The 26158-nt window shown below is 38.3% G+C and overlaps 2 protein-coding genes across 3 annotated transcripts; both read left to right on the top strand.

The window, feature by feature from the left end:
* The first annotated feature begins 4180 nt into the window (after positions 1–4180).
* LOC109039373 (cuticle protein 7) lies at positions 4181–16654 on the top strand. The gene is made up of 3 exons (XM_019054835.2): positions 4181–4323; positions 9812–9937; positions 13681–16654. Exons 1-3 carry the CDS (start codon positions 4312–4314, stop codon positions 13942–13944), a joined length of 402 nt encoding a protein of 133 aa, XP_018910380.1. The 5' UTR covers positions 4181–4311; the 3' UTR covers positions 13945–16654.
* A 1961-nt stretch (positions 16655–18615) lies between these two features.
* On the top strand, positions 18616–25378 carry LOC109039370 (uncharacterized). 2 transcript variants are annotated; one of them, XM_019054830.2, is made up of 3 exons: positions 18616–19002; positions 22347–22576; positions 23748–25378. In XM_019054830.2, the coding sequence occupies exons 1-3, from the start codon at positions 18912–18914 to the stop codon at positions 24045–24047; spliced, it is 621 nt and encodes a 206-aa protein (XP_018910375.2). In that variant the 5' UTR covers positions 18616–18911; the 3' UTR covers positions 24048–25378. The 2 variants fall into 2 exon arrangements, with proteins under 2 accessions (XP_018910375.2, XP_072159059.1); XM_072302958.1 differs by having other exon boundaries at positions 18620–18720.
* The last annotated feature ends 780 nt before the right edge of the window (positions 25379–26158 follow it).

Below are 26158 nucleotides of genomic sequence, written 5' to 3' on the forward strand. Positions count from 1 at the left end.
GCCATCAGGACTTGGCTTATCTCCATTCAAAGGTCTACCTCTACCCCCGTCTATTTATCATATTTTTCTTGACACAAACTGTGCATACAGTATGCGTGCATACATAAATGTATATCAAACGATTAATTGAGAAAATGTTTACTCAAATATAAAGTCTGAGCCTGATTAATGTTTCTTCCTTCTTTTTGCCTTTTAGCTCACAATTTACGATGGAGCTTACTTTTAATTTTAAGAGATATCATTTCAAACTAGTCGAATGAAAGAAATTGCATGAATTAGATTACAAATTTTTGGGGAGAAAATTTGATAACGTCCAAATACTCATACGGGTGCTTTTCCTCACCACGTTAGTGAATGACGTCACACGAACCGTACTGACACAAACTATGGTGATTTCAGACAGAGACAGACGCATAGGCGAATCCAGGAGTAGGGGAGTACACTGCCGTGCTATGGAAGAACGCAGTATGAGCCTTTTGACGTTGCCAAGTTTCCTTCGATAAAAAGGGAAATTACTGGGAAATTTGTGAATATTTTTTTCCAAATTTTTCAGACAGTTTCGTACGCAATTTAATCTATAACATCTGAAAATTTCAAGGAAAAATAAGAATAACTTTCCTAAAAAATGCATGTTTTATCCGGAGAAATTTGGCAACTATTGAATGCTCACACGGCGTTTTTCCTGACGGCAGTATAGGGCGTACGTTTCCCATCTCCTCGCTTGACCGATAAAAAAAAGAAGAAAAAGAGGAAGAAGAAAGAAGGAAGGAGCGGCGGAAGGAAGAGGGAAAGACGCTTACATTTAGTAATAATTAAATGACGAAATTGACCTGAACTGCAGCAAAGATGCTTTGAAATTCCGACAATTTGCAGGGGGAGGCCCTGGACTGACAATATCACGATGACATTAGAGTTACTTTTGTCACAACGGGGTCTGACTCAGTCCAACGAAGGCCAGCTCGGCAAATTTTTACTATGAAAAAAATTCTGCCCTAGTTCTACTGAGAGCGCGGCAGAGGAGGGTCTCGGATTCTGGCGAATCTTTTCCTTGATTTCATCCGGTGGCTGCGACTGAATTGCTTAATTTTTCAGCAGACACAGTTGCCCCACGATATAAACGATTGCGACATTTGATCGGAGAAAAACGAGCTTATTAGAGATAATTAGTTATAAAAACACGAAAAATCGTTTGATTTCGCTCTGTGGTTTGTTTGTCAGTGGTCGGATTTTCACGCCTCACCGCTTCCTCAACCGTTTCTTGGTCAAGGTTATGCTGATCCAGACTCTAGACCTGCTGGCTGAGTAAACCGTATTTCTATGGCTCAATGAAGGGGACACTTTTCGGACGTTGCCAAATTAGTTTATTTCAGAGTGAAATTGAATGACTTTTCTTTCGCAAATCGCCAAATTTTGCCAAGTCTGCCAGCGGAGGCCTTCGCTCGCTATTTGGAGCCGATAAGTTCATTGACTAGTTTTTCTTTGTGTTTCCGCTGGTTTAGTTTGTCCACAATGTGTCTCGCTTTGTGAATTGAACTGGGATATATATAACCAAAAATTATCCAGTCATACAGAATGTTGAGCCAGAGTGCCTTTAGGGGTAGATTTTTTATGGTCACTCGAGGATTAATGTTAGCGCAGACATTCTAGCACCATCAAGAGAGTGTCTCGAGCTCAAAAATGCAGGAAATTGCAAGAAAACTATATAAAAATGGACGTATTTATGGCAAACGGAACTATGTGCATCATGACGTGCGCCCTGTTGAGCATTAATTCTTATGGGTCTCATGGCTCATGTCTTAATGCGCTTTGTTCCGTTTGGCAGAAATACGTCCGAATGATGTTTATAGTACCGCAAAGTTTAAATACCAATTTGATGCACCATTTATCAGAAAAATTTCTGCTGCATTTACCTGTAATCTGATAAGTTTGGCAAAATTTTTAGTAAACCTTTTTCCTGGGGCGTCAACCCTAGAATGCAGAAGAGGGGCAATCGTCATCTGCTACTTTTTATCCGGAGCTGCCCTTATTTTTGGGTCTAAAAGGGCCACCATTGGGCGAAATGGACTATATACCCAATTGGGAACCACAATTTTTGGCTCATGTTAGAAACATCATGTGTGCCATAAGTTTCCCCATGCAGGTAGGTTTTTTATGGACGAGCCTCGAGTTCCTAATTCCAAAATTTTGTCCAAATTATGTGCAACGTTTTTACCAATTTATTTGTTAAAAAATAATTCAATTAGTGTATTTGCCGGAAATCGCACACATCTCACGTGTACCTCAATAGCCAAAATTAAGATATGAGAAGAGTATTTCTGCCTTTGAGAAAGGACGAAATTCTCTCAAGCAAAAATATTCGTAATCGCCTCCTGAAAATACTGAAGTTCCGCTGATATCTTCGATTTGCTCTGTCCACTAATTTCATCCAAATGAAGGGCACCAATAAACTCTGTCATGACGCAATGTATCGAGAGCAATTCGACAGTGAAACAATCGCGATTTCAAAATTAAATCGCAGTCATAATTGCTCGTTTGGGACATATTTAAATCAAAAATTCGTAAACGGGCGATTGTGGGAGGGGGAGGGAGGTGCGGAGGACCTTGAAAAAAGAAGGAAAGCGCAGTCCGCCGCAGCCAATGAGAGGGCGTCTGCGAGAGGTGACCGAAGAATGCAACCACTGTGTGCGGAAAAACGGACCGAAGCAAAGGTGCCAGATGGGCTCTAATATATCGTATTTATCTGTGGTTTATCGATAGCTTACGAATCAGACGTTTGTTCAGATGTCCATACAGGGAGGGGATTACTCTCTCTGACACTGGAATTCTGATTTTCCTAATTATTGATAGGTAAATGATTGATGTAGAATTGTAGATAAAATCTTCTGTGAAAAAGGAGTATCAATTAGGGCTATTTTAGGGCTCACCCTTGCTGCATTTCCTTGACTTTACGATTTCTCGCTGATTGAGGGTCCATATATTATGGAATGCATCATAATTTGGTCTACTTTGGTATTTTTGGGTCCGAAACCAGATTTTGGCGAAAAATGCAAATTTTCGCGAAAACAGTGGATTTTGGTGGCATTCTACGGTAACCCGCAAAACTCGCATTTTTCGCCAAAATCGGTCTTCAGACCCACAAAGGAGACCAACATAGACCAAATCAGGTTGCGTTCCGCAAAAGATATACTTTCAATGAGCAAAAAATCGAAGTCGGGAAAATTTAGCCAAGGAGGGCCAAAAGAACGCCCTTTATCCATACTCCTCCTTCAGCATGGTTTTATATTTGTTTTAATGATCTTTAAGAAAGATACAATTTTGTTTAATCACAACAAATTTCATGCATGCATCTAAGTCGGTTTATGGTGCTCATTGGCGTTCTACAATACCTAGCCACCACTGCCTCATGTCGAACCACAACCCTTCGGGCATTGAACACCTTAACATTTCTGCTTCAATTCCATCCCTCCAACCTCTCATTGGGCACCCTCTGCGTCCATTCCCAAAAAGAACCGAATCAAGGCCTTCTTTGGCAGCCTGTTTCCTGTCATTCTCCGAAAATGACCATAGGTACTAGATGAGTTGTTTTGTCATGATGCTATGCACGATGGTCTGTTTGGCATCAATGATCTATCACCGTCTCATTCGATCTCAACATTTCATAAAATGCATAATATTTGAAAATTTAAAAGTAATTTTTTTTACGAACATGCTAGACAATACAATTTAAGAATAGTCGATAATTTAAAGGTTGTTTACCTCTTACAACGCTTAAAAATTGAATGTTTCTCATGAGTAACATGAAAAACTTTACAAGTCCTCAGAAAACACGGCAATCTGTCTGGAAATTTGACTAAACTCCTAAGTTGAGTACAGCGATGATGCCATATGTATTCAATGAAAGAGATTAAAGGTAAAAAAATTATTAAGAGGGAAGCACCTTAGGGCAAAAAAGCCAAAAAGGAACTGAAAATGACCAATGAAATCACCAAATGATCGCTAAAATTTCAGGTCAAAGGAGCTCATGATCCCACAGCTCCGTCCGCGGCACGTCCAAGATTTTCCACGATTTTCCAAGATCTTGCAAGCCTGCCTCGGACGCTAAAACACACAGATGCAGGCAAGAAAAGACATGGTAATGACAGTAATGGTAATGGTAATGTGACTGTGGTCTGCCCCACTTTCACTGCCCGGGACCACCGCTTCACGCCTGATAATACCCAATGGGGTATATATAACGCCATCACTTTAATTTTGTCGAATTTTTCAATTACTTTTCCAACGCTCCGGTGGTCTGTCCAGTCCGCTCCTAAAATGTTCTTTAAGGTAGTTATTTCTCCAAATTTTTATCGATTTTAATTACTATTCGTGTCACTGTCGGGAACTCGCCGAATTTGTGTAACCTCCATTTTGTGCGGCGGAATTATCTTGGATATATATTTTAGTGCTCAAAATTGGCTCCATACTTGTGCCTTCGGTTTCGCTCTGGACTATGTTTCCGTCAATTTGTTGCAGAATTTTATCTTTTCAATTCTGTGGTGCAAAAGGCATTGTCATCTTTCCTCCCACTGAAGTGTTTGGTAGTTCGTTTGCATGAATATTAATAACACGCGTTCGGCTGTGCGCTTTATGGATTATGTGTGTGCTGATTTTACAATTCAGGATGTAATGCATGCCTCTGGTATTCTCGTTCTCTCTCTGTCTAATAATCTGTTTAATAATCTGATTATTATTCAAATAGCATTGAATAATCACAATAAATCGAATATTTCTGGCAAGAAAAGAGAGCTCAATCATATTTTCTGTGACATTTTACTGCATCAGGTGCCACGGTAGTCTCGCGTCTCAATTTGTTTGGTCCTAATCTTTCTCTCCTTGATGGAGCAGTTCTTGAACGATGGTAATTTCGGACCTTAAGAGGATAGGAGCACAATATTGTCAAAAATGACATTAATAGGAGGTTACGAATAGAACTTTGGGCACATGATAAGATACGTTAACCGAAGTAAGTTTAGAAAATGCTTGATAATCATTAAGGAAAATCAGTACCAAAAACACTAGGCCCAAAGAAGAAGAGATAGCCCTTGTTAGATAAGAATATTTAAAGATATTTTTGAAACTTCCGTTTATTTTACCTTGAAGAAGGGATTATCAAGTTGAGGGACATTTTCGGTGTCAAACAAATTGTGTTCGGTGGAGAAAATTTGGTAGAGATGAGCCTTGGTTTTCAAAACTTGCCTTGGCCTTTGGTTTTCCGTGGAAAAAAAGAGATCTGCATTTTAAGAATATGGAGTTGGGAGCTATTTTTAATTTAACTGCAAAAACGATATCATGCTAAACATTGAGCTCATACTTTTAAAACTCGTAACATTCAGCTGAAGATAGAATTGCTACGAGTGTCATCATACAGGATCATATATTTTGAACTTTTACATTTCGAGGGGGAGCTGGGCGAACACGGTGCAAAGTGGTGTTGGCTCCTTCCTGCTTAGCATGATACCTTCTTAATATTAAGCTTTTCTTTTGAAAAAAATCGTAGTTTCATTTTACGAAGTATCAGTGTATGCAACTTCACATGTTGTTCCGTGAAGTCAAATTGACCCGACTATCTCTTCTTAAGGAGCTGTGGAGTTAGCTGGAATATAAGAGCAGCATAATATAGGTCTATAGATATACCTTAAAAATAATTACACATCAAATTAAAAATAAAGGGGAAAAATTGAGAGTCAACACAGCCGATAATAGGAGATACGTATTCGAGTCTCATCTCTTAACTTTTCTCCCGAATCTGAGCGAAATCTCATGTGCATGCATAGAGCGGAGCATTGCGAGTTCACACCTCGCGCCTTCGCGCCTACAATTTTGTAGCTGCAACACGGACATCCATCAAGTACGAATAGTTGTATCTCTGCGCCGTTAACAACGCGCGCCCTTAATTCCATGTTGCGTTGGTGCCGGTTGTCCTATTGTATTGATGCTTTGAGGGTTATATGAGCAACACAGCCGAAAATAGAATATACGTAATCGGGCTTCGGTTTTAAACTTTTCTCCTGAATATGAGCAACACCTCACTTGCGGCATAGAGCTGAGCATTGCAAGCTCATCCTTGCTTCACGCCTTCAATTTCACTCATGCAACATGGACATTCATCACGCACGAATAGTTGTATCTCTGTGCTGTCATCAACGCGCGTTGGGGTGTCTCATATTTGTGACGTTTGAGAAAGGTTAAGGTTTAAGTTTGCTTAAAATATTCTATGTCCAAATCAATAATCTACTTAGAAAAAAGAAAATAAAAAATAAAAAACATGTTTAGGCACCCTATAAAAATTTTAAAAGCGCAAGTCTAAACATTGGTATTTTGGTGAGAGTTGTGTAGTGTCAGGAATTTTTTTAGCGACTACCTCTACGAATCCCAGTTGGGTCAAATTGATCCGACTATATCTCTTCTGAGGGAGCTATATATGGTAGATGGGAAGGGGAGGGACGAGAATGCGCAAGAATGTTACTGAAAAGATAAAGATTTAAAGGAAAAAAAAAACATTTCTTACCTTCAAAAACTTAATAGTAATGTAAATAATACTTCAAAAACTAACATAATCAATGTAGTTAAATACGAATCAATTTAATTGACCCAACTTGAGATCGAAAAGATATAATTATATGTTAGGTGTCACTCATAATACTATCGCATGTTCTCCCTCTTGATCTGAGATAATTGTAGAAAGAGTGTTGACTAAAATTGAGAGAAAACACTCTGATATTGAAAATGGTGCAATTATTTTAAATAACAAGGACAGGCAACCGTTTTGTACGGAAACTATCAATAAACAAGAACTTCCTCTATAACGGCTATACAAGCGCTGTCGTTTCTGTTGTTTTTTGCGGCTATTAGTTGGAATCAATTTAGAAATAATTTCCGAGTTTGCACCGATCACCGGACGCAAGGATCCAGAACGGACGCCGGCCGAAAGCAACGTTGTCAAATTTCAAATGCGGATTTGGTTTAAATATGATGCATATCTCTCTGCATACAATATTTGTCTTAGATTTGGCAGCGAGTTCTGTGGAGTTATAGTTTTACGTGCGAGATTTCGGTTTCAACACCGCTTGCGTAGCGCATACGCGCTTTGATTATGCTGATAGTATGCACTTGGTAGTTGCTCGTATGACTGAAAATAATACCGACTATTTTTCCTTGATGTAATTTTAGTTTTACACGTGGTCTTGGGAGAAAACAAGAGAATGCAATGTCTCTATGGATCTAGGTGTTTACTTGGAAATTTTAAAACCACCTAGCGCGACACACTTGTCAAAAAAACGCTACAGCGTAACCACACATTAGAATGAGCTTTGTTGTCTATATAGTTCCATGATTTCAAGAGCCCTTTATTAAAAATGATAATATTAATGTCCAAAGTGCAAGACCACGTGCTTCTATTATGTTGTTTCAAAAGTTCCGATCTTATTATATTTTTTGAAAGAGGAACAAGTCAACTCTGCATACAAAATATTCTGCCGACAGAGAAGAAATTTCGAAGAAGTTTTCAAGATATCATGTTGACTAGTTTTCCAAAGAAGAAATAAAGAATGACAAGAAATCTGCAACGTCCCAAAAGGAGATACGTGGTTTCGCACTTTAGCCATAGCTATGCACTGGAAAAAAAAACCCACATTGGATCTAGAGTCCAAACTCTTAAAAAAATCGACAATAAGAAAAAATACTCTTGATTCAATCGGATTTTTGCTCAGATCAAGAACCAAGCCTCTGGATTCAATCGGATTTTTGCTTAAATCAAAAGGAAATCCGCTCAAATTAAGAGGCTTTGTTCTTGATTCAAGCAAAAATCCGTATGAATCAAGAGTATTTTTTCTTGTCGATGTTTTTAAGACTCTGGACTCTAGATCCAATTTAATGTGTTTTTTTTTTGTTTTTTTCCAGTGTGTGGTTACGCCGCAAGAAAGACAAATTGAGGGATTCACACGTTTGCACTGATTTTTCCACGGATATCACTCATTAAAGTATGGTGAGAGAAACCAGTATACATACTTACGAGTAATGACGTCACCAAGGGTGTTTTTTGAGAGAAGATATTTCCGTTAGTATAAGGCGTATAAATTTAAACAGATCTAATCACTTTGAGACTCCGCAAGCTGCAACGATTTTAATCAAATTCTGTGAAAAGTGCAAATAAATCACATAGATGTGAAGTTCTAATTCTAATTTTTGCATGGACGTGACTTTTCGGTGGCGGTTTGGTTTTTGTCCGAGAAATGACGCTCATAACCGATGCATGCGCTATGACGTAACTGTGGTTTCATTGGTTAGGATGGGTGTCAACGTTTTATCCGATGCAATTGTTCGATCGCTCGATCGCTAGTTCCTTTTCCTGAACGATAAGTGCGCGGATGTGGTCAACTTATATTTTGTCACGATCGGGTCGTTGTGCTCCTGTGCATGCGCTCCAGTGTTTCAGGTTGGGCAGAGACATTTTAATCCACTGCTCGAACGGAATTCCGAAGTTTCCTAGGCCAGTATTGCAACACTGTACAAATAACCGCAGTGCGTATGCTGTGTGCACACGTGATTTGTCTCGCCACGTTTTATATCATTTTTCAGTCGATGTTGCAAAGTCTCTATTAAAAAATTAGCGTTGACGAGAGGTAAATTACCACAGATACCACGTGTTGGTTACCTCAAAGTAAATGTTAGTTATGAACACAAAAATGCATCACACAAGAACATGACTTGGGGAGAAAAGGCTAAAATTGACACAAATTAAAACGAGATGTTTTGCCTGAGCTCTTGGCCATTCGCAATCGAATAATTAGAGGAGATTAAAATTTAAAATACGGTCACCTCTAAGGCCGGATTAGCGAGGAACTGCCTCTATGCATGAAAATGCATGATGTGACTATGATAAAAATGCATGATACATGGCGAAAAGTTTGTTGAACAATTTGTTTAACAAATAGACAAAATTTGACAAACTTGTTTTGCTACCTTCGAGACGCAAAATTAATCAGTTGTTATCAGGTGCGGAAACATTCTACGAAATGGCCACGCGGTGAATGATGAGTTTTGAAAAATGAATTCTACCTTGCTCTCCGCTTTACACTGAAAAAAAAAGTAGCTTGGCTCAAACATGATGATTCTTGAATTTGCCGCCAAGAATTTGTTTTATCTTGCTTTAAGCTGAATTTTTCTTGACACACGAAAAATCATGCTTGGGTTAAGCAAAAAAGTAGTTTATATTAAGCAGCAAAATTCTTGATTTAAGAAGAAATACTTCTTGGCGGCAAATTTAAGATTCTTTTTTTCAGTGATACTCCAATAAAATTAAGATGTTGAGTTTTTTCCCCCGACATATTTATGCTCCAGGATGCTCCGTTTTTTATATGCCCTTAATACCGGTCACTTATGTCGGTCCTCTTTTTGCACGAAGAGGAATATTACAGCGGTATCAACATTTTTTGGTGCGACGTAAACCTCACTCGACAATGGAACTCTCTGCTCTACTAAGTGGTGGATTTCAAACCTAATTTGTATAATTTGAGTTATTTGGGAGCAATATAGGCTCCGAAATCAGTGCACTCCAATTTTCATTCAAAAGTATCCAATAGAGTACCCCATTGCAGTGTGGATGAGCAAACATCATCGGAGACTTAAACGCGGAATCAAGAAAAAAAGCTCCACTCATTCGGGTCCCATGATATTCGGAGAACAGTTAATTAACTTATAATGACTCTCATAATCAATTCCAGTTGTCAACTGAAACTATTAATATTTTTAATATTACATCTTGTATTTGCAGGTGTTAGCATTCGCAAGTATATTGGTGTTAGTAGCTGCATATCCTAGTCCAGAACATGAATATGAGGGCTACCACGAGGGAGGTTACCGAGGTCACGGTCACCACGACGATCATGTGGATTATCACGTAAGTTTCATCAATGGGTGAATTACTACTTTACGACCATTATTTACAATGAAAATGAAGAATGTAGCACAGAATCAATGATTATTTCAAAAGATACAATGTTAAACACATGGAAGCAACTATTCGGGCTTTAGGAATGGCCTTGTTGCATAGTCGAAGATTTGAAGGCATTTTGGTTTTCCTTGCCCCTGTACTAGAGGAGAGGGCATAAGCAAGGTGTGGAAAAAAAAACAGAAAGACAGGCAGTACATCGAAAAAAAGAAGGTGTTAAAAAAATTTGCGGCAACTCTTGGATGTTGTCTTTAACACTCTGGTGTTAATGACAACAATCAAGAGTTGTCGCTCATTTTTTATACATCTGGAATTAGTCCAGGCGCCTGGTAGCTAAAAATGAGGCTACCTGGAATTTTGGGTACACAGCGATTTTTTTGGCTTACTTTATGTTTTTTGGGTCGCTGAATCCGAATCTGAAGTTTCCGCACGCGTATCTGGTGAGCATTTTCCGCTATTTTGAAAAAATGGCCTAAAAAGGCCTTTTTTTGCGGTTTTTTTGATATAGCGGCTACGGATGAGGAAAAGTCCCGGATTTAGCTAATGTTTTGAATAGCTGACAAAATTTGGAAGAAAATGGTATATGAATATGCTAGGTTTGCTCAAAAATTGAGGAACCTCGGATTTCGGAACTTTAGAACGCTTCGGAACTTGGCTGACCGCGGCGAGCCGGATCGCGCGTTGACGGGTGCGCCGCGAAAACGTGAATAGGCGCGATGTTCACGATGCTGTATCTTCCTCAATTTTTAAGCAAACCTAACATATGTATACACCATTTTCTTCCAAATTATGTCAGCTATTCAAAACATTAGCTAAATCCGGGACTTTTCCTCATCCGTAGCCGCTATATAAAAAAAAACCGCAAAAAAAGGCCTTTTTAGGCCATTTTTTCAAAATAGCGGAAAATGCTCACCAGATACGCGTGCGGAAACTTCAGATTCGGATTCAGCGACCCAAAAAACATTAAGTAAGCCAAAAAAATCGCTGTGTACCCAAAATTCCAGGTAGACTTATCAGGCGCCTGGACTAAATGTTACTACAGCACCTTTACTTCGGTGCATGTTGATTGTGAAACTCAAAAAACACATGGTATATAATTTGCAACGTGTGTGAACTTTTACTAGCATACCGCAAGTTTTTAGAAGGAAAGCCATTAATTGTTAAGCCTCAAATTTTCTGATTTTGTTCTTAACTATGCTATTATTGTCCAATAAAAATTTGTTTAACCGTTACGTTGATTAGTCTTAAGAAAAAATCATTACTCGCAGAATTTTTTACATATTGCAAATGACACACAGAGTGTTGGAGTTTAGCCATCGATGTGGAATGAGTGGATTTCTAAGAACGTGTTGCGACATTGAACTCTGTAATCCACACAAATACACAAGAGAGAAAAAGAGGTTTGAAGTTTCATTCCTCCACAACACTCAGTGTAGAAAGTAAACTTTAACCCCTTTTTTTACGAACTAATTTTTTTTTTCGACTTTGAGTTTTTGGCAGGAAAAAAATTCAACTAGATAAACTCAAAAACATCATTAACTCAATTTTTTTCTGGAAACGGGGGTTGGTTCTTTTCTGATGAACTCGGTCCAGTTAATGCTATGCTGTCGCCTCCAGGATCCTGATTCAAACCATACAGGTGCAGGATGCGCATCTTATGTCAGTCTCTATGTCCACAATAAATATTACGCGACTGCCCGGGTGGATTTTTGGGGCTTAAATTAGACTCAATTATGTTTGGTTATTCTACCGTCATACGATCACCCATTCGTCGCTACTGTCAGCGTAGAGGCACGCGAGACCAGTTAGCGATTCGCGACAGATCTAGAAAAGCAAAGTTGCCGAATCGTATGTAAAATCCGACCTATCTCACTGTGGTTGAATAAAGAAAGTGAATGTATTTTGAAACTTGTCGCAATCTCGCATGGGGGACAATACTTTTCGACATCTTCGGTAACCGCAACAAGAATTCAACATGACTCGTTTTGCACACGCTGTAGCCCTCCGTAACGCGGTAACCTCTGAAATTATCCCCACACGCAGACAAGTGCGTTTCGAAAACATCATAGCGACAATTTGAGCAAACAAATTAAAGCGACGCATTCCTGAGTTTTTGGATTGGATCAAGGGGAGACTAATCAATACCGGGCATCGACGATGGCCGTGATTTCGGTGAAAGGGTGCCATTGTTAAGTGTGCGGTCTTTGAGTATCGGTGGAAATCAAGGTTTCTAACATTGTAATCAGCGGTCCGCATTTGTTTCGAGGAGCTACAAAAATGATTGACATTATGACAAACATGACTGAAAGAGTGGTAGATTAAATATAATGACTGAATCATACCCAAACTATGCATAGAAAAATTTTGATTAACACCGCAGTGTCTACTTGCTGTGTATTACAAAAGTTATTTTTGAGGATCAACACGATGCCTTGCTTAATTATTAATGACGTCTAAAGTGTAGAGAAATTTTTCGAGCGAGCAAAACCTGTGGGATAAATATTGAGACTGATGAATAAAGCTATAGACAGAGGGAAAATTTAGGGATCCTATTGGTTGAAAAATGTGGTTCTTATTTGTACACTAAAGGGGAGATATTGATTAACCGCAGGGTCTCTCTCTCTCTCTCTCATAGGTTGCAATTAGTCAGTCTATTATTTACCCTTTTCAGCCATTGTATCAACCTGCTTCCACAGTTCCATCAATAGGTAGTTCTATTTCATCTTTGTCTTCTTTCTCTATAGCTTTGTCTATCAATTTCAATAATCCGTACGCTGTATTTTAAAAGTTACTATCGAGAATCAACACAATTTCTCGCTTAATCATGACTGGCGACCAGTGTGTTGAGAAATCTGTTGAGCTAGTAAAACCTGCATGCTGATTATTGAAATTGATGAACGAAGCAATAGACAAAGATGATAAATTGAATGGAGCAATCATGTTATTTAAAACGGGCGGTTCTAATAAGCGGAATACGAGATTCGCATTATGGACTAAGTTAGGATCTCTCATGGGTTGCTGTTGGTTAGTTTAATACTCAACCCCTTTGTCAATTGCAGCCACCTACTTTCACCAATAGGATTACTATATCGACGGTGAAACTACCAAACCACGTACCTCGTTTGCGGTGTTTAAAAATCTACGCTCGCATTTTATTTTTTTGAAGTAGACCAAATCAATATCATTCCTTGAAATTTTCATAGAATTTTCTTCGCACGATGAGGAAAAATCACAAAAATTTTCAAGACTGGACGTTAAGTAGTTTTTCATTTAAAAAATAAAGTATGACAGGAAGTCTGCGACGTCACAAACCGAGATACGTGGTTTGGTAGTTTCACCGTCGATATGTTCTCTTTGTTTTCTTTGTCTATTGCTCTATCTATCAATGTCAGTAACCGGCCTGCGGCCGACGAAGTCGTTTACGAGCGACGTCTCCATTCTCATCCCAATATTGAGGCAATACAACTCCTAGGTAACAGTAATGAATACAGACGCCTCAAAAGGGTTAAACCGTGGGAACTGGCCAGCCTCCCGGTCTGACCCTTTAACTTTATTTCAACTTTAACTTTAACTTCCCTACCAGGGGAAGTTACCCTAACCCTTTAACTTTTGACCGGTGAAATGTCTTCCTTTCCTTTCTCACTTATCTGACTGATTGAATCTGACTGATTGAAATGTTGCATATGTTGCAGGCGCACCCGAAGTACTCGTTCAAGTACGGCGTGCACGACGGTCACACAGGTGACGTGAAGAGTCAGCACGAGACCCGCGACGGGGACGTGGTGAAGGGCTCTTACTCGGTGCACGACCCGGACGGCACGATCCGGACGGTGGAGTACACCGCCGACAAGCACAACGGCTTCAACGCCGTCGTCCACAAGAGCGGCCACTCCGTCCACCCGCAGCACTACAAGACCGGAGACGGAGAGTCCCACGGCAACTACGGACACTACTAGACCACCCGTTCCCGCAGGAAAAGGACCCATCAAAATGATATAGCAGGATCCAAGTATTCTTGCATTTTACATTTTCATATTGCCTATCCGGAGAATTGAAGGCGCTTTTAGAACAGACTCACGGCGATGACGGATACCGCGGAGACCCGCATTGACAAAAATAACCTCTCGGAATGAAAAAGCAGAATACTTGTACCCTTGCGTGATGGATGTCTGAGCTGCCGCTCGGAAGATTGAAGGCGCTTTCAAAATTGACTATCGGCAACTACGGACGCTATGAAACTGCATATCTACGTAGGTTAAGGACCCACAAAAGTGAAACAACAGGATGCAAATATGCTTACGCATTGGATGTTTGTGTTGCCTATTTTGAAAACTGAAGGCGCTTTTTAAACTGCTTCACGGCAGCTACCGACACTATTGATCCACCTACTCACGACACTTTGTTGATTTTGTGATAATTTTCCGCTCAACTTCTTCTCCTTCATCCTCTGTCTTTCGATTCCTTCTCTTCATTTCCGTTCCAATTTGAATGCCAAACTAGCGGGTAAAAGAGTGATGCACCTCTGCTAGAATCTCGAAAGTTTCCCACTTCAAAAGTTTGAAATGCCACTACGAATCATATGACTTTATTAACCGATCAATTTTTCAAGAAGCATTGTGTGCGTATTCAGTAAACTATTTCAAATTACTCCACTTTTCCATTTACCAACCAATGGGTCGTTCCACTTAGAATAACGAACAAAATTACTATCTCAGTCTTTCTTCTTTTGATACTAAAACATTATGGATAGAATTTCTTCCTGAGGATCAACCCCTTTTCTTACAAACATTACTAACGCATATTATTCTGATACTTAAAATAATATGATTTATAAGAGGTATACCTTCGTTCGTACTTTCATTCCCACACATAAACCGCTTCGGTCCAGTTACTTGAAGGCATTTATAGCTCCGCAATACCGCATTATACAAATGTTTACACTTCTCTACTATTGTTTCCTCAGTTTCTCTGAGTTTTTTGTTTCTTGCTCTACGATCCGATATACCTAGTATCCTCAACACCCAATGGACTCAGCAACCAAGCATTTGGGACTAATTAATCTTTTCACTAACCTTAACGATATTATCAGCTGCTTTGACACTTCCTTCAACACTTTAACAGTCCACACATTCATTCAACCTACCTATTGATAACGATATCTTCGTACCTCAAAGAGCTTCTAATAAACTAACTCTCCTTAGGCGGCACGTAAAACGCCTTGAGTATCGAGCAAGATTTAACATATTTCGATATGTTTCATAGAACTGGAATTTTGTTTTTTCATTGAAGATTTGCCTTGTAAGGCCAAGCATTATTTACTTTTTTAAAATTTTAGCAAATGAGTGGTGGGATTTTTTTCTTAATGGTATTGGTCAGTTCAGTGAAGACAAACAATAAAGGATTAACCTTCGTATTGGAAAGTAATGCACCACAAATATTGAAATAAGTATTTGAAGGCTGTGATGCCATTTTACACGTAGATTTGCCAACATGACATTTTTTGAGAAATTTTTCGATGATATAATTAATTTTTAGTTTTAAGTCCTCCGGTTATGAAGAGAATGCAATATTTGTATAGTTTGATTATTTACTCAATAGATAAATTTTTTGAAACCAACTATTTTGAACTTGGAAGTTGTCTCAAACAAATTGAGGTTGTATCGTAATAACTTGATCCCTCCCATTAAAGAATTCGATACATTTTTGCTAAAAATTATGAATACCTATCCTTACCTACCGAAATAATCTGCAACGAATCGAATTCATTGATACAAAGGTGAATATCTGGAAGTTATCAATTGTAGCATTAATACACTCTTTTCTCATTTTAAAAATTCAGTTTTAAAAATTGCATCCTCCCTAAAGTTGTTTTCTTACAAATTAGATCGAACTGTGCTTTAAACCTGAAGACTTTGCCAAATATTATCAAATATAACTATAATGCCAAACTGTTGCACATTGCCCATCAGCGAACATTTATTTTTAATTTTTATTTTTATTTTCTTGTGAACTGAAATATAATAGCTATACTTCTTTGATGCTTTCATCCAGATTCTTCAGACCATTTGATGCAAATTTAAGTTCACGCAGAAGGAATAAAAAACTATATTTTGATTCCATGTTAAGAGCGTACATTTAAAAATTCAATGCCTCAAAAAAATGTCAGTTCAAGGGTTCATTTTCAAAACAACTTCTAAACAATAATACCTACCCGTTGAATAAATTTGATGGTACCATCCAACGCTCCTCATTAAATCGATCCTGGTAAAAAACAAGTTTGCATATTTCGGATATAAAACCTTTTCATACCATTTCATTATGTGTTCACTTTTCGTAGAAAATGTAAGTAGACTTATTGTATTAGTATAGTCCTACCACAAACTCTCAGGCTGAAAAAATGGAACATACCTTCGTGGTTGTTCCCTGGCTCAATTCACAAGCATAATTTTTGAGCTCAAAACCATTTCAAAATCGGAGGCCAGTGATTTTATTCATAATTATAAGTTAGCTGTAAATTGTGTACATAAACTCTTTCATTAAAAACCTGTATTGGTTGAACGTAATCATTTTTATTAGAATGATTAAACGGTTTGTATTTGCATTATATTTTTTTCCAGCAGAAATACAAGGTTCACTCGTGATAAATGATTAAAAAATCAATGTAACTTTACGGTCTTTTATTGAAAATCCCCCTGGTGCTTCAAAGACCCCTCGACATGCACCACAATCATCCTCGTCTTACAAATGAATATCATCTTACTGCTGCCAAAACAATCTCTTTAGTTTTAATTTCCTTGGCCTATCTGGCTAAATAGCCCCGTAATAGTTTCCCCTGCAAATGACGGATCAAGCAACTATTTGTACAAGTTCGTAAAATACAACCGACCAGACTCATCAGCAGCCTCACAGAAAAGGAGACAGAAAGTATAGTGGTCCAGGCCTCATTGGATGAAATGGGCACGCGTAATTTATTAATGCTGAATCTTAATTTATTGGGTTTCAACTCCGTCAAGGTGCGATCCAACCACAAATATGTTCTCAAGCAATCACAATGAGTTGCAGCGCAGTCCATATATTAACAAGCAGTAAGCTCCAACGCATTCGCGTCGGAAAGCGGCTCTGGCGACGGTAGTTGTTAAACGTTTACGGTTTCCTTGGTAACCTTTGTTTGCTATCAGCTGATATCGAGTAATATGCCTAGGAAGCTCCAACCACTGCATTCTTCCAAAAAACCGCGAAAACTTTAAAATTCAAAATTTCAAATTTTGAACGTAAAGTACATTTTTTCCATCACGAGATTAAAGCACAGACAAGTTTTGAATTATTGACTGTATCACCATGATTCCAAAAATACACTACACAACATAGCATTGGCTAACAATAAAACAATATGCAATAAAATAAAGTCATGACAAGGTACATAGTCGAAAATGGCGCCGATTCCCATCAACCAACGCGCGGTCTCTCCAATGTAACATGGTCCATTGATACTCCCCAGCTGGGACCGTCCGGAATAGCAGCTCTAGTGCAAGCACCAGAGCCGCTAAAATGGCCACATCATCAAATAAATTGAGGCCGGACTACGAAAATTAGAGTCCAGCCACAACATATTTTTCCGTATAGTGAGCTGTGGTGAACCGCTCGACCCAGGGTGAGGGATGATCAAAATATTACTGAAAATTGAAACCATCACCTTACCCCTTTAATTTCTGAATTCATGATCATCTCTGTCTTATCTGGCAGTTTTCTTTTAAAATACTCGATATTTTTTACGAACTTTCAATGCAAAGAGACACTTAATTAGGACCCACAAACTTCAAGATCATAAAAATGCTCTCTTATGAAATGTATGAAAAGCGGAAAATAGTAAACATTAAACGATGGAATTAAGATTAATTAGGAACGATGGATTAATACGGGGAATAATTAATTGTACTGTAATTATCATACTCCGCTTCCGTCCCTAAGTTGGTTGGACAAACAATAAGTTCCGAGCCAAATTCTTTTAATTAATCCGCTTTTGTACTGCCGTGCTGAGGATAAACGCCGTATGAACATTTGAGAGTTGCTAAATTTCCTTCGATAAAATGTCTATTTTAAGGAAAGTTATGAATATTTTTACTTGAAATTTTCAGGAGCTTTAGTTGAAGTTGCAAGCAGATTTAACTTAACAATTACAGCCAAAATATCGACGGTGAAACTACCAAACCACGTATCTCGTTTGCGGTGTTTAAAAATCTACGCTCACATTTTATTTTTTTGAAGTAGACCAAATCAATATCATTCCTTGAAATTTTCACGGAATTTTCTCCGCACAAAGAGGAAAAATCACAGAAATTTTCAAGACTGGATGTTAAGTAGTTTTTCATTTAAAAAATAAAGTATGACAGGAAGTCTGCGACGTCGCAAACCGAGATACGTGGTTTGGTAGTTTCACCGTCGATATTCATTAGTTTAGCAGGAAATTCGTTTTTATCAAAGGAAATTAGGCAACGCATGAAGGTTCATACGGCGTTTTTTTCTCAGCACGGCAGTTTAGGTATGCGCAATGCGCACGGGTAACACTGCAACTTTACCAGACGAGAAAACATCTGAGTAAATATGAATTACATTTTCAGTGCTTCGATCAACCGTCACTATCAAATTGACCGAGCGGGTAGTTCCATTCATCGATCCCACATGCAAGGGAAGCCAAGGTTATCTGCTGTGATCATCCTCAATTATTTTATTGTGTGAGCGTTGCAAATTCCAAATTCTTTAATATAAAGTCTCCCTTTTAATTTTTTCAAACCGCTACTAATTAAGGTTTTGGAGTCTTCCTTTAACCTGTCATTTTACGATCTGGCATTAGGAAATTTCCCATCCGAAATAATAGGTGTCTTTGCCAGAATATTCATTACCCGCTCGGCAGTCAATCTTGATCATGACCGTCGAAAATCTGAGAAAGACTCATCGATCCCATAGTCTTCAATGTTGGTATCACTCAAGCTCACTTACTATATCACTTCCTGTTGGTACGTTTCTGGTAAAATCTTTAATAATAACTGCTTGTTGCTTTTTCTTATGTCAACGCTGAAATTCTCAAATCACGTAACTCGCTTGCCGTGTTCCAAAATCTCCTCCCCTATTTTATTTTTTTGAAGGAGAACGAATTAAAAGCTGTCCTGAAAATTCTATCAGAATTTTTTTTTCGCTCGGAGAAGAAAAACCACGAATTTTTTTTAAGAATTTATTTTGAGTAGTTTTTATTTTAAAACAAGTTGTTAATTGGAATATATTAGTATTGCATTAGCGTGTCCAAGAGAAAATTTTTCTTGGTAAAATTGGTCTTTTATTTTATTTTCAATGATTTAAAATTATAAATCAGGCAACACTAAAAAATCACTATCGACGGTGTAAGTCGGCAATCACATAACTCGGTTTGCGACGACGCAGATTTCCTGTCATACTTTACTTTTTAAACGGAAAACTACGCGATGGCAATTCTCTAAAACTGCCGTGATTTTTCTTCTCTGTGTGAAGGTACGAAGGTATGATGTCAATTTGTTTTCCTTTAAAAAATAACATAGAGGCGGAGATTTTTAGACACCGCAAACGAGTTATGTGACTGCCGACTCACACCGTCGATATGTATTTAATTAATAACGGAGACAATTATTGTAAAATGAGATTATAATACAAATTTTTTATGACAATAGTGACAACAGGTTTGTGAGAGAAAAAATCGGCAGGAAATGAGTTACAGTATAATAAACTTTCAAATCTTCACCACCTTACCGATGACGGTGAATAGATTGACACCAATTAAACCGACAAATTAATAAAAAAAAGCTGCGTCCATTCGATCAATTCACGAGCTTTTCGATCAATTCACGTTTTTACTTTTTGATCAATTCATATCGATCGAATCCATACCCTTTGCTTCGTCGAATCCATTCCCTACGCTTCGAACGTTCATTCTTCAAATGAGCTTCGTTTTGCAATCAGGAACCACAATTTCGGGCTTCATTTAGGAACAACGTACGCACCGTCAGTTTCCTTATGCACACAAGACTTTTTATAGATGAGCCAGAAAATGTTGTCCAAATGATCACACCATTACACTGCTAAGAAACGAGAGAGCCTACACATGAGAGTCTTTTCACTTGCATGCTTTTATTTAAACTTATTTATAAAAATATGCAAAAGAAGAGAAGAAAATTAGTTGGGTTTTTTGTAATTTTTCATTATTTGAAATGACAATAATTCTAACAAACTTTACAAAAACTTCAAAATTATAAGTTGAAAACCGCTGACGCCGCTAGTTTGAATAAGCTCATCCAACACAGTGCGGCCGGCGCGGAGTCGGCGCTCAAGGCGTGGAACGCACAGTAAACGCCTTTCAAGACCGTAGGATACTTCATGCATTGCGCGTACAGCACGGCGCGTGCACCGCGTAGTATGGCGCCTTACAAGTCTGCAGGATACTTCATGCATTGCGCGTATTGCACGATGCCCGCTCAAGTCCTTGGAAAGTCGTATTTTCTTCGCACCGAACTTACCCCGGTGTACGCACACCGCGGGCTTGCAGTCCTAGGATCACAAGATCGTTGAGATTTTGCAATCCTGTTTGTTTTAAGGTGAAAATATATAACTTTTCCGGCCGCTTCGAGGAGCCAGTCCGCTTTTGATCTTAATTGCAGGGACTCAAAAATTTGGACGATGCTTGTTCAAACACTTATTGTTAATAATCATAACACTTGCTACGTCACACAGTGGATCGAGTCAATTAGAGAAGTCGGACATGAAATTTTTGACAAAAACTACGAATTTTGATGGTTAATTCGCCACAATTTCAAGTTCAAGGGGTGCTTCTGAAAGGAAATTTCACGAGGAAACCAATAGAACCACTGTTAGAACCTTACAGTTTTGTTTAAACGGTGTTATAAGCGTTTAAAGTTTCCAAATTTTGTCCGACCTTCCCTATTGACTCGATCCACTGTGCGTCATCGCATCAAGACAACGTCATGTTGGCAACTTCAATACAAAACAACGTATCCACGAAAAAATTGATCCACTTTAAAATAAATAAATGAACTATAAATAAAATAACCTAACCGATTTTAACAAAAAAAAAACCCGAAAAAATAACACTCGTGCTATAAGATTTGGCACAAAACCCATCTAAAAGTATAGAAAACAGGGCTGGCTGTACACACTTTACATCAAAAGCGTGCCTACATATGAAAATGGGTTACCACAGGAAGTCTGCAACATCACAAATCGAGATACGTAGTTTAAGAGTGTCACTGTCGATGTATAGTTAAACCATTTCGGTTTTTCGTTACTTCGGGTATAGACTTTATGTCAGTCATTGATCGGACTAAATCTTTGAGTATTGTATGTCTATGGTTGTTCTCAACGCGATGTTCGTGAGATTTTACTGTCTAAAAGTGTACATACTCGGCAGTATATCTCTTGCATGCTACAGACCTATTCGAGACCCCATAGACCCAACGACGCATTCTTTTTCCTCTTTCTTTTTTTTTAAATCAAATATTCTTCTGTGGCATGATGTTGCCAATATGTATCAGTACTTTTTTTTAAATCGCCACTGTTTTTATAATATTCATACCTAAAATTTAACTGAGGTTTTTAAGGTTTAACTAAGGTAACAAACACTCTGTTTTTATAAAGAGAATCAATGTAAATGTGCACCCCTAGAATTCAAGACCCAAAATCAAACCATTCCATTGAGCGTTAATCGTCTTCGTGCTTGTTCATACATTGTTGAAAATCGAGGAGTGAAATTAGATCCCAGGGCCTGTGTATAGCGCCCAAAAACCTCGAGTGATATGCATGCAAAGTGAAATTAACACCGTAAAAGCGTAATACACTCCACAATAAGAGTACATTCAGTTCCGTAATTGTGTAAGTCACTCCGTAAAAAGAGCAGATTCCGCTCTGCATTCATATCACGAGGGGTTTTTAGGCGCTGTATAGACTTGGACACAGAATTTCACTTCAAATGTTTTAAGAGTGCATGCTTCCCGAAAATGTATTCAAAGAAAACATGTGCGGGCAATACTGCCGTGTTAAGGAAGAACGCCGTATGAACACTCGGGAGTTGCCAAATTTCCCCAGATAAAACACGAATTTTTGAGGAAAGTCATGCGTATTATTCATTGAAATGTTCAGATATTTTAGATCAAATTGCAACAAAATTCTCTGAAAATTTTAAGGAAAAAATTCACAATTCTCTCAGTAAATTCGGGTTTTCTTTGGGGAAATACGGCAACGTCTGAAGGTTCTTAAGATGTTTTTCCTGAGCACGGCAGAATAGCCTCATTATTTCATTTTTTTTAAACGGAATTCGCAGCAATTTTGCAACTTTTGATGGTGACAGCGGTGAGTGGACTATGGGGAGGTGATCCCGGACACACGCAATCACTCGGTTCCGTCGCATTTAGTAGAGGCGACGTCCTGATCACAAAAGACAAACAGAACCAGCTATTGGCTGCAATTAGCACTAAAGACTTTGTCATGGCTAAAAAGAGCGGCAACGAAGTTGAAATTTTCACGACGCAGCCTCAAAATTCACGAACCCCGGTGAGATTTGTTTAATATTCAGCACCATTAAGTGAATCGATACTTTCGGAAAGGAGCCGTCTCAATTTTTTTCAAATATACTTTCAAAGACCCTCTCCAAATATCCTAGAATTGGGATTGTGTGTTACACATATTTACATGATCCCTGAGCTCAAAGGTAACTTCCATTTATCCCTTACCCACCATTTTGCCGGGATGGCTGATTTTTTTGAGGAAAATTCCGGGAAAAGCTTTACTTGCCGCAATTTATGATAAAGGGCAATGAGCCGCATAATGATCTGCATGACAAGCTGTATTGCCTGAAAGTTACATAAATTACCATTTTGATAGTCTTATTTTGACTACGCGAGGACTCTTTTTACGTGTCATCAAACACACATACCTACGATCAGCGACCTCAAGGTCATTTTTTATCGTTGTTATGACATTATACTATAATCGTATTCTACGTATAAACAGGAAAAATATCCGCTTTATTTATCCAGCTGGAGTAGCAGTTTTCTGTAAAAACTACTCAACGCAAAATTATCCTTCAGTCATTATTTATTAACCGGCAATTAGGTATCAGAGTTGCTCAGATGTTACTGAACCTCTAAAAGGAAGCTGTCGCGTCTTTGTAAACATGTCTAGACATGCTCTGTAAAGACAAGATCTGGAAAATGGAAAATCTTGTACTCAACAGCCTGAGACATCTTATACCTAGATTTGACTGCCAATCTTTAAATTTACCCACAGGGTGTCGACAAATTAACGCATCAGACTTTTAGTAATCAAATTTGGGGTTGAAATAAGACATTCTTATCATATGAGATTTGTCCTAAATATGTTTTTTTCCGCTGCTAAGGCCCATCAAAGTGGAGGATTTTTCCAAATTGCGTCATAACTCTTTTTCAAATCGCCAAAGTCCGACATGTCTTAAAAATCGAAAATCGACGTTTTTGACCAAAACTTCCATGCAGTGACATTGGCGATTCTTGAAAGTTGGCAACACTGTTTCTCTTCCATTTAAATGTATGTAAAATAATCGATTCTTGCCGAGACAGCTTGCCTCACTTAAAATCGATATTTTCAATGGATTTAAGTGGTGAAAAACAGTGTTGCCAATTTTCTAGAGTTGCCAGTGCGCAGTAAAGAACTCCAGAAGACTTTTTAGCGTTTCGTCTGTTTTCAGGTGCAGAACAGTCCAGTTAAGGTGCAGCCCGGGTGGAATGGGGATAAACGAGTAGCTTTAGCTATGAAACTCTCCGGGAAAATGTATCCCTACAATTCGGTGTCGTGCCACGAAAAGGACTACATGAAGTACATAGTGTATGGTAAAACTAACCAGCCTCTGACGGGTAATTCAGCTTGTCCGCTCAGAAGGGATTTGTCAACGGTGAGCATCGCAGAAATCAAGTCGCCTGGTTTTTACTTGGAGAGCAAAAATAAGCGCGTCATAGTAGACCAACTGCCCAAGGCTTCGGCTGGGTGATTTCACTACAACGAGTATAGTAGTTAGCAGTGTCACTATGCGGTTTAGTTTTACTATATAAGATATGTATGATGCTCCGCAGCCCGTGACAAGATAGACAATAATAACAATTTTAACAGCGGGTAACAAGGTTAATGTCCACATAAATACCACAAAAACGTTTTGCCTGAAAACTCAGCCTTCAAAACAGTAGACAATTTTAAATATTTAAAAACTTAGTCCTCGGCTGTACGTTTCAAAGCGAGAAAAATGTTGTTATCTAGAAGAAATGAGATATGTTTGATGCTCCGCAGCCCGTGACAATATACAATGATAACAATTTAAACAGCGGGTAACGCGGCCAATTTTCATATAAATACGATAAAAGCCTTTCGGCTGAAAACTCAGCCTTCCTCAATTGGATGAAAACAGTTAACATATTTTGAAAAGCTAAAAATTTAGTGTTTGGCTGTACCTTTCAAAGCGCGAAAACAAAAAGCACAGCCGCGTACTAGGTTTTCAGATTTTTAAAATAAATTTATTTTTTTATCCAACTGAGGAGGGCTGGGACGGCTGGTTTTCAGCCGAAACGTTTTGGTGTAATGTATGTGAAAATTAGCCTTACTACCAGCTGTTTAAATTGTTATTATTGTTTTAATACAGTTTCATGGAGCCTCCACGGAGAAAAAAGATTTGGGGGTTAAGTCCCAACTGTTGGATGATATGGACATTCCCAATCAATAGTGGTAGTATCCTGATGAATTGGGTTACAAACCTAAATATTGCGGTACTACAAAAATTATTTGGAAATGTCTATATCATCCAACAAATCGGGGTAGTACCACAATTTTAGCGGATAACCCCTTACACTTTTTTCTCCGTATCCAAAATCTGCGTCTCTTCTCGGTAGTACTTGTTTTTTTCTTTTTCAGGCGACGAGGAGGAAAGAAATTTTGTGTAACTAAAAAATGTAAAATGTACCACGGCATGAAATAGCTTAGTTTCGGATTTTCCGCAATTTTCAGTTATCCGCGGCAGCTCTGATCCCGACTATACCGCGCATAATCGAGACTCTACCATAGGTACCTCATTGCAGCTAAATAATTTGGATTTTGATATAACAAAATAAGTAACGCCAGAGGGAAAGGTTGAATCTGTGTTATGGTTGCGTTACGGGGGAAGGAAGAGATCTGAGGCCACGGTAAGGGAAAGTAAACAGTTCAGGGCCTCGTTATGTAACATTTAAAGCTGTATATTTACCACTTCTTTTCTAGAGGAATTCTGTTTATTTTGCCGCTTTAAATTTTAATTTTAAGGTTTTACTGAATAAAATTTTCTCTTTTGTCTCATGATTTTCCTATCCTCCCTTGAATTGCACCATTAAACTAATTTTGAACTAATTATTTTGACTAAACACTGGAAAAAAAACACACATTGGATCTAGAGTCCAGACTCTTGAAAACATCGAAAAGAAAAAAATATTCTTGATTCAATCGGATTTTTGCTTGAATCAAAACGAAATCCGCTTAAATTAAGAGGCTTGGTTCTTGATTTAAGCTAGATTCTGATTGTATCAAGAGTACTTTTTCTTGTCGATGTTATTAAGAGTCTGGACTCTAGATCCAATGTGTTTTTTTACCGCTATGTATGTATTTACCTCTCGTTTATGTTTGTTTCTGTTCATTTTTCTCAGAAATACAAAAATTTAAAGAGGAAAATTGCGATTTATCGTGCATTTTTTAAGGGGGCGGGGTGAACGAAAAGAGACGGGATCGTTATTATTTTTCAGGGGTGAAGACCAGTGTCACCTGTGCTTCATGAAGGAGGAAGGCACGGGTAACATATTATTTGCTTACTATTTACGTATTATTAGGGTACTTTATGAACAGCGGCCGTGTGTCATATGGATGTTGCATACGTAACAATTTAAGGTCTTCTGTGAACTTTATTTTTCTAGTGAACTTTATTTTTCTAGCGTTGGGTTTATTTCAAACTCATGATTCAAGCACTTCAAGTTATCAACATGCTGTTTATTTTTAGGAAACAAAGTTGAAGTGTGCCTAATCAAAGATATAGCAAGAACATTTTAACTCAATGCACGAATTGAAAGTACGTTTGAACGTAAAAGAAAA

Source organism: Bemisia tabaci, chromosome 7 (assembly GCF_918797505.1).
Source record: "Bemisia tabaci chromosome 7, PGI_BMITA_v3".
Classification (NCBI taxonomy): Eukaryota; Metazoa; Arthropoda; class Insecta; order Hemiptera; family Aleyrodidae; genus Bemisia; species Bemisia tabaci.

Coding starts and splice junctions, on each gene's coding strand:
- LOC109039373 (XM_019054835.2), top strand. Junction 9,938..13,680: donor ACGATCATGTGGATTATCAC/GTAAGTTTCATC, acceptor CATATGTTGCAG/GCGCACCCGAAGTACTCGTT.
- LOC109039370 (XM_019054830.2), top strand. CDS start 18,912: ATGACCGTCGAAAATCTGAGAAAGACTCATCGATCCCATAGTCTTCAA. Junction 19,003..22,346: donor TACTATATCACTTCCTGTTG/GTACGTTTCTGG, acceptor CGGAATTCGCAG/CAATTTTGCAACTTTTGATG. Junction 22,577..23,747: donor CTCAAAATTCACGAACCCCG/GTGAGATTTGTT, acceptor GTCTGTTTTCAG/GTGCAGAACAGTCCAGTTAA.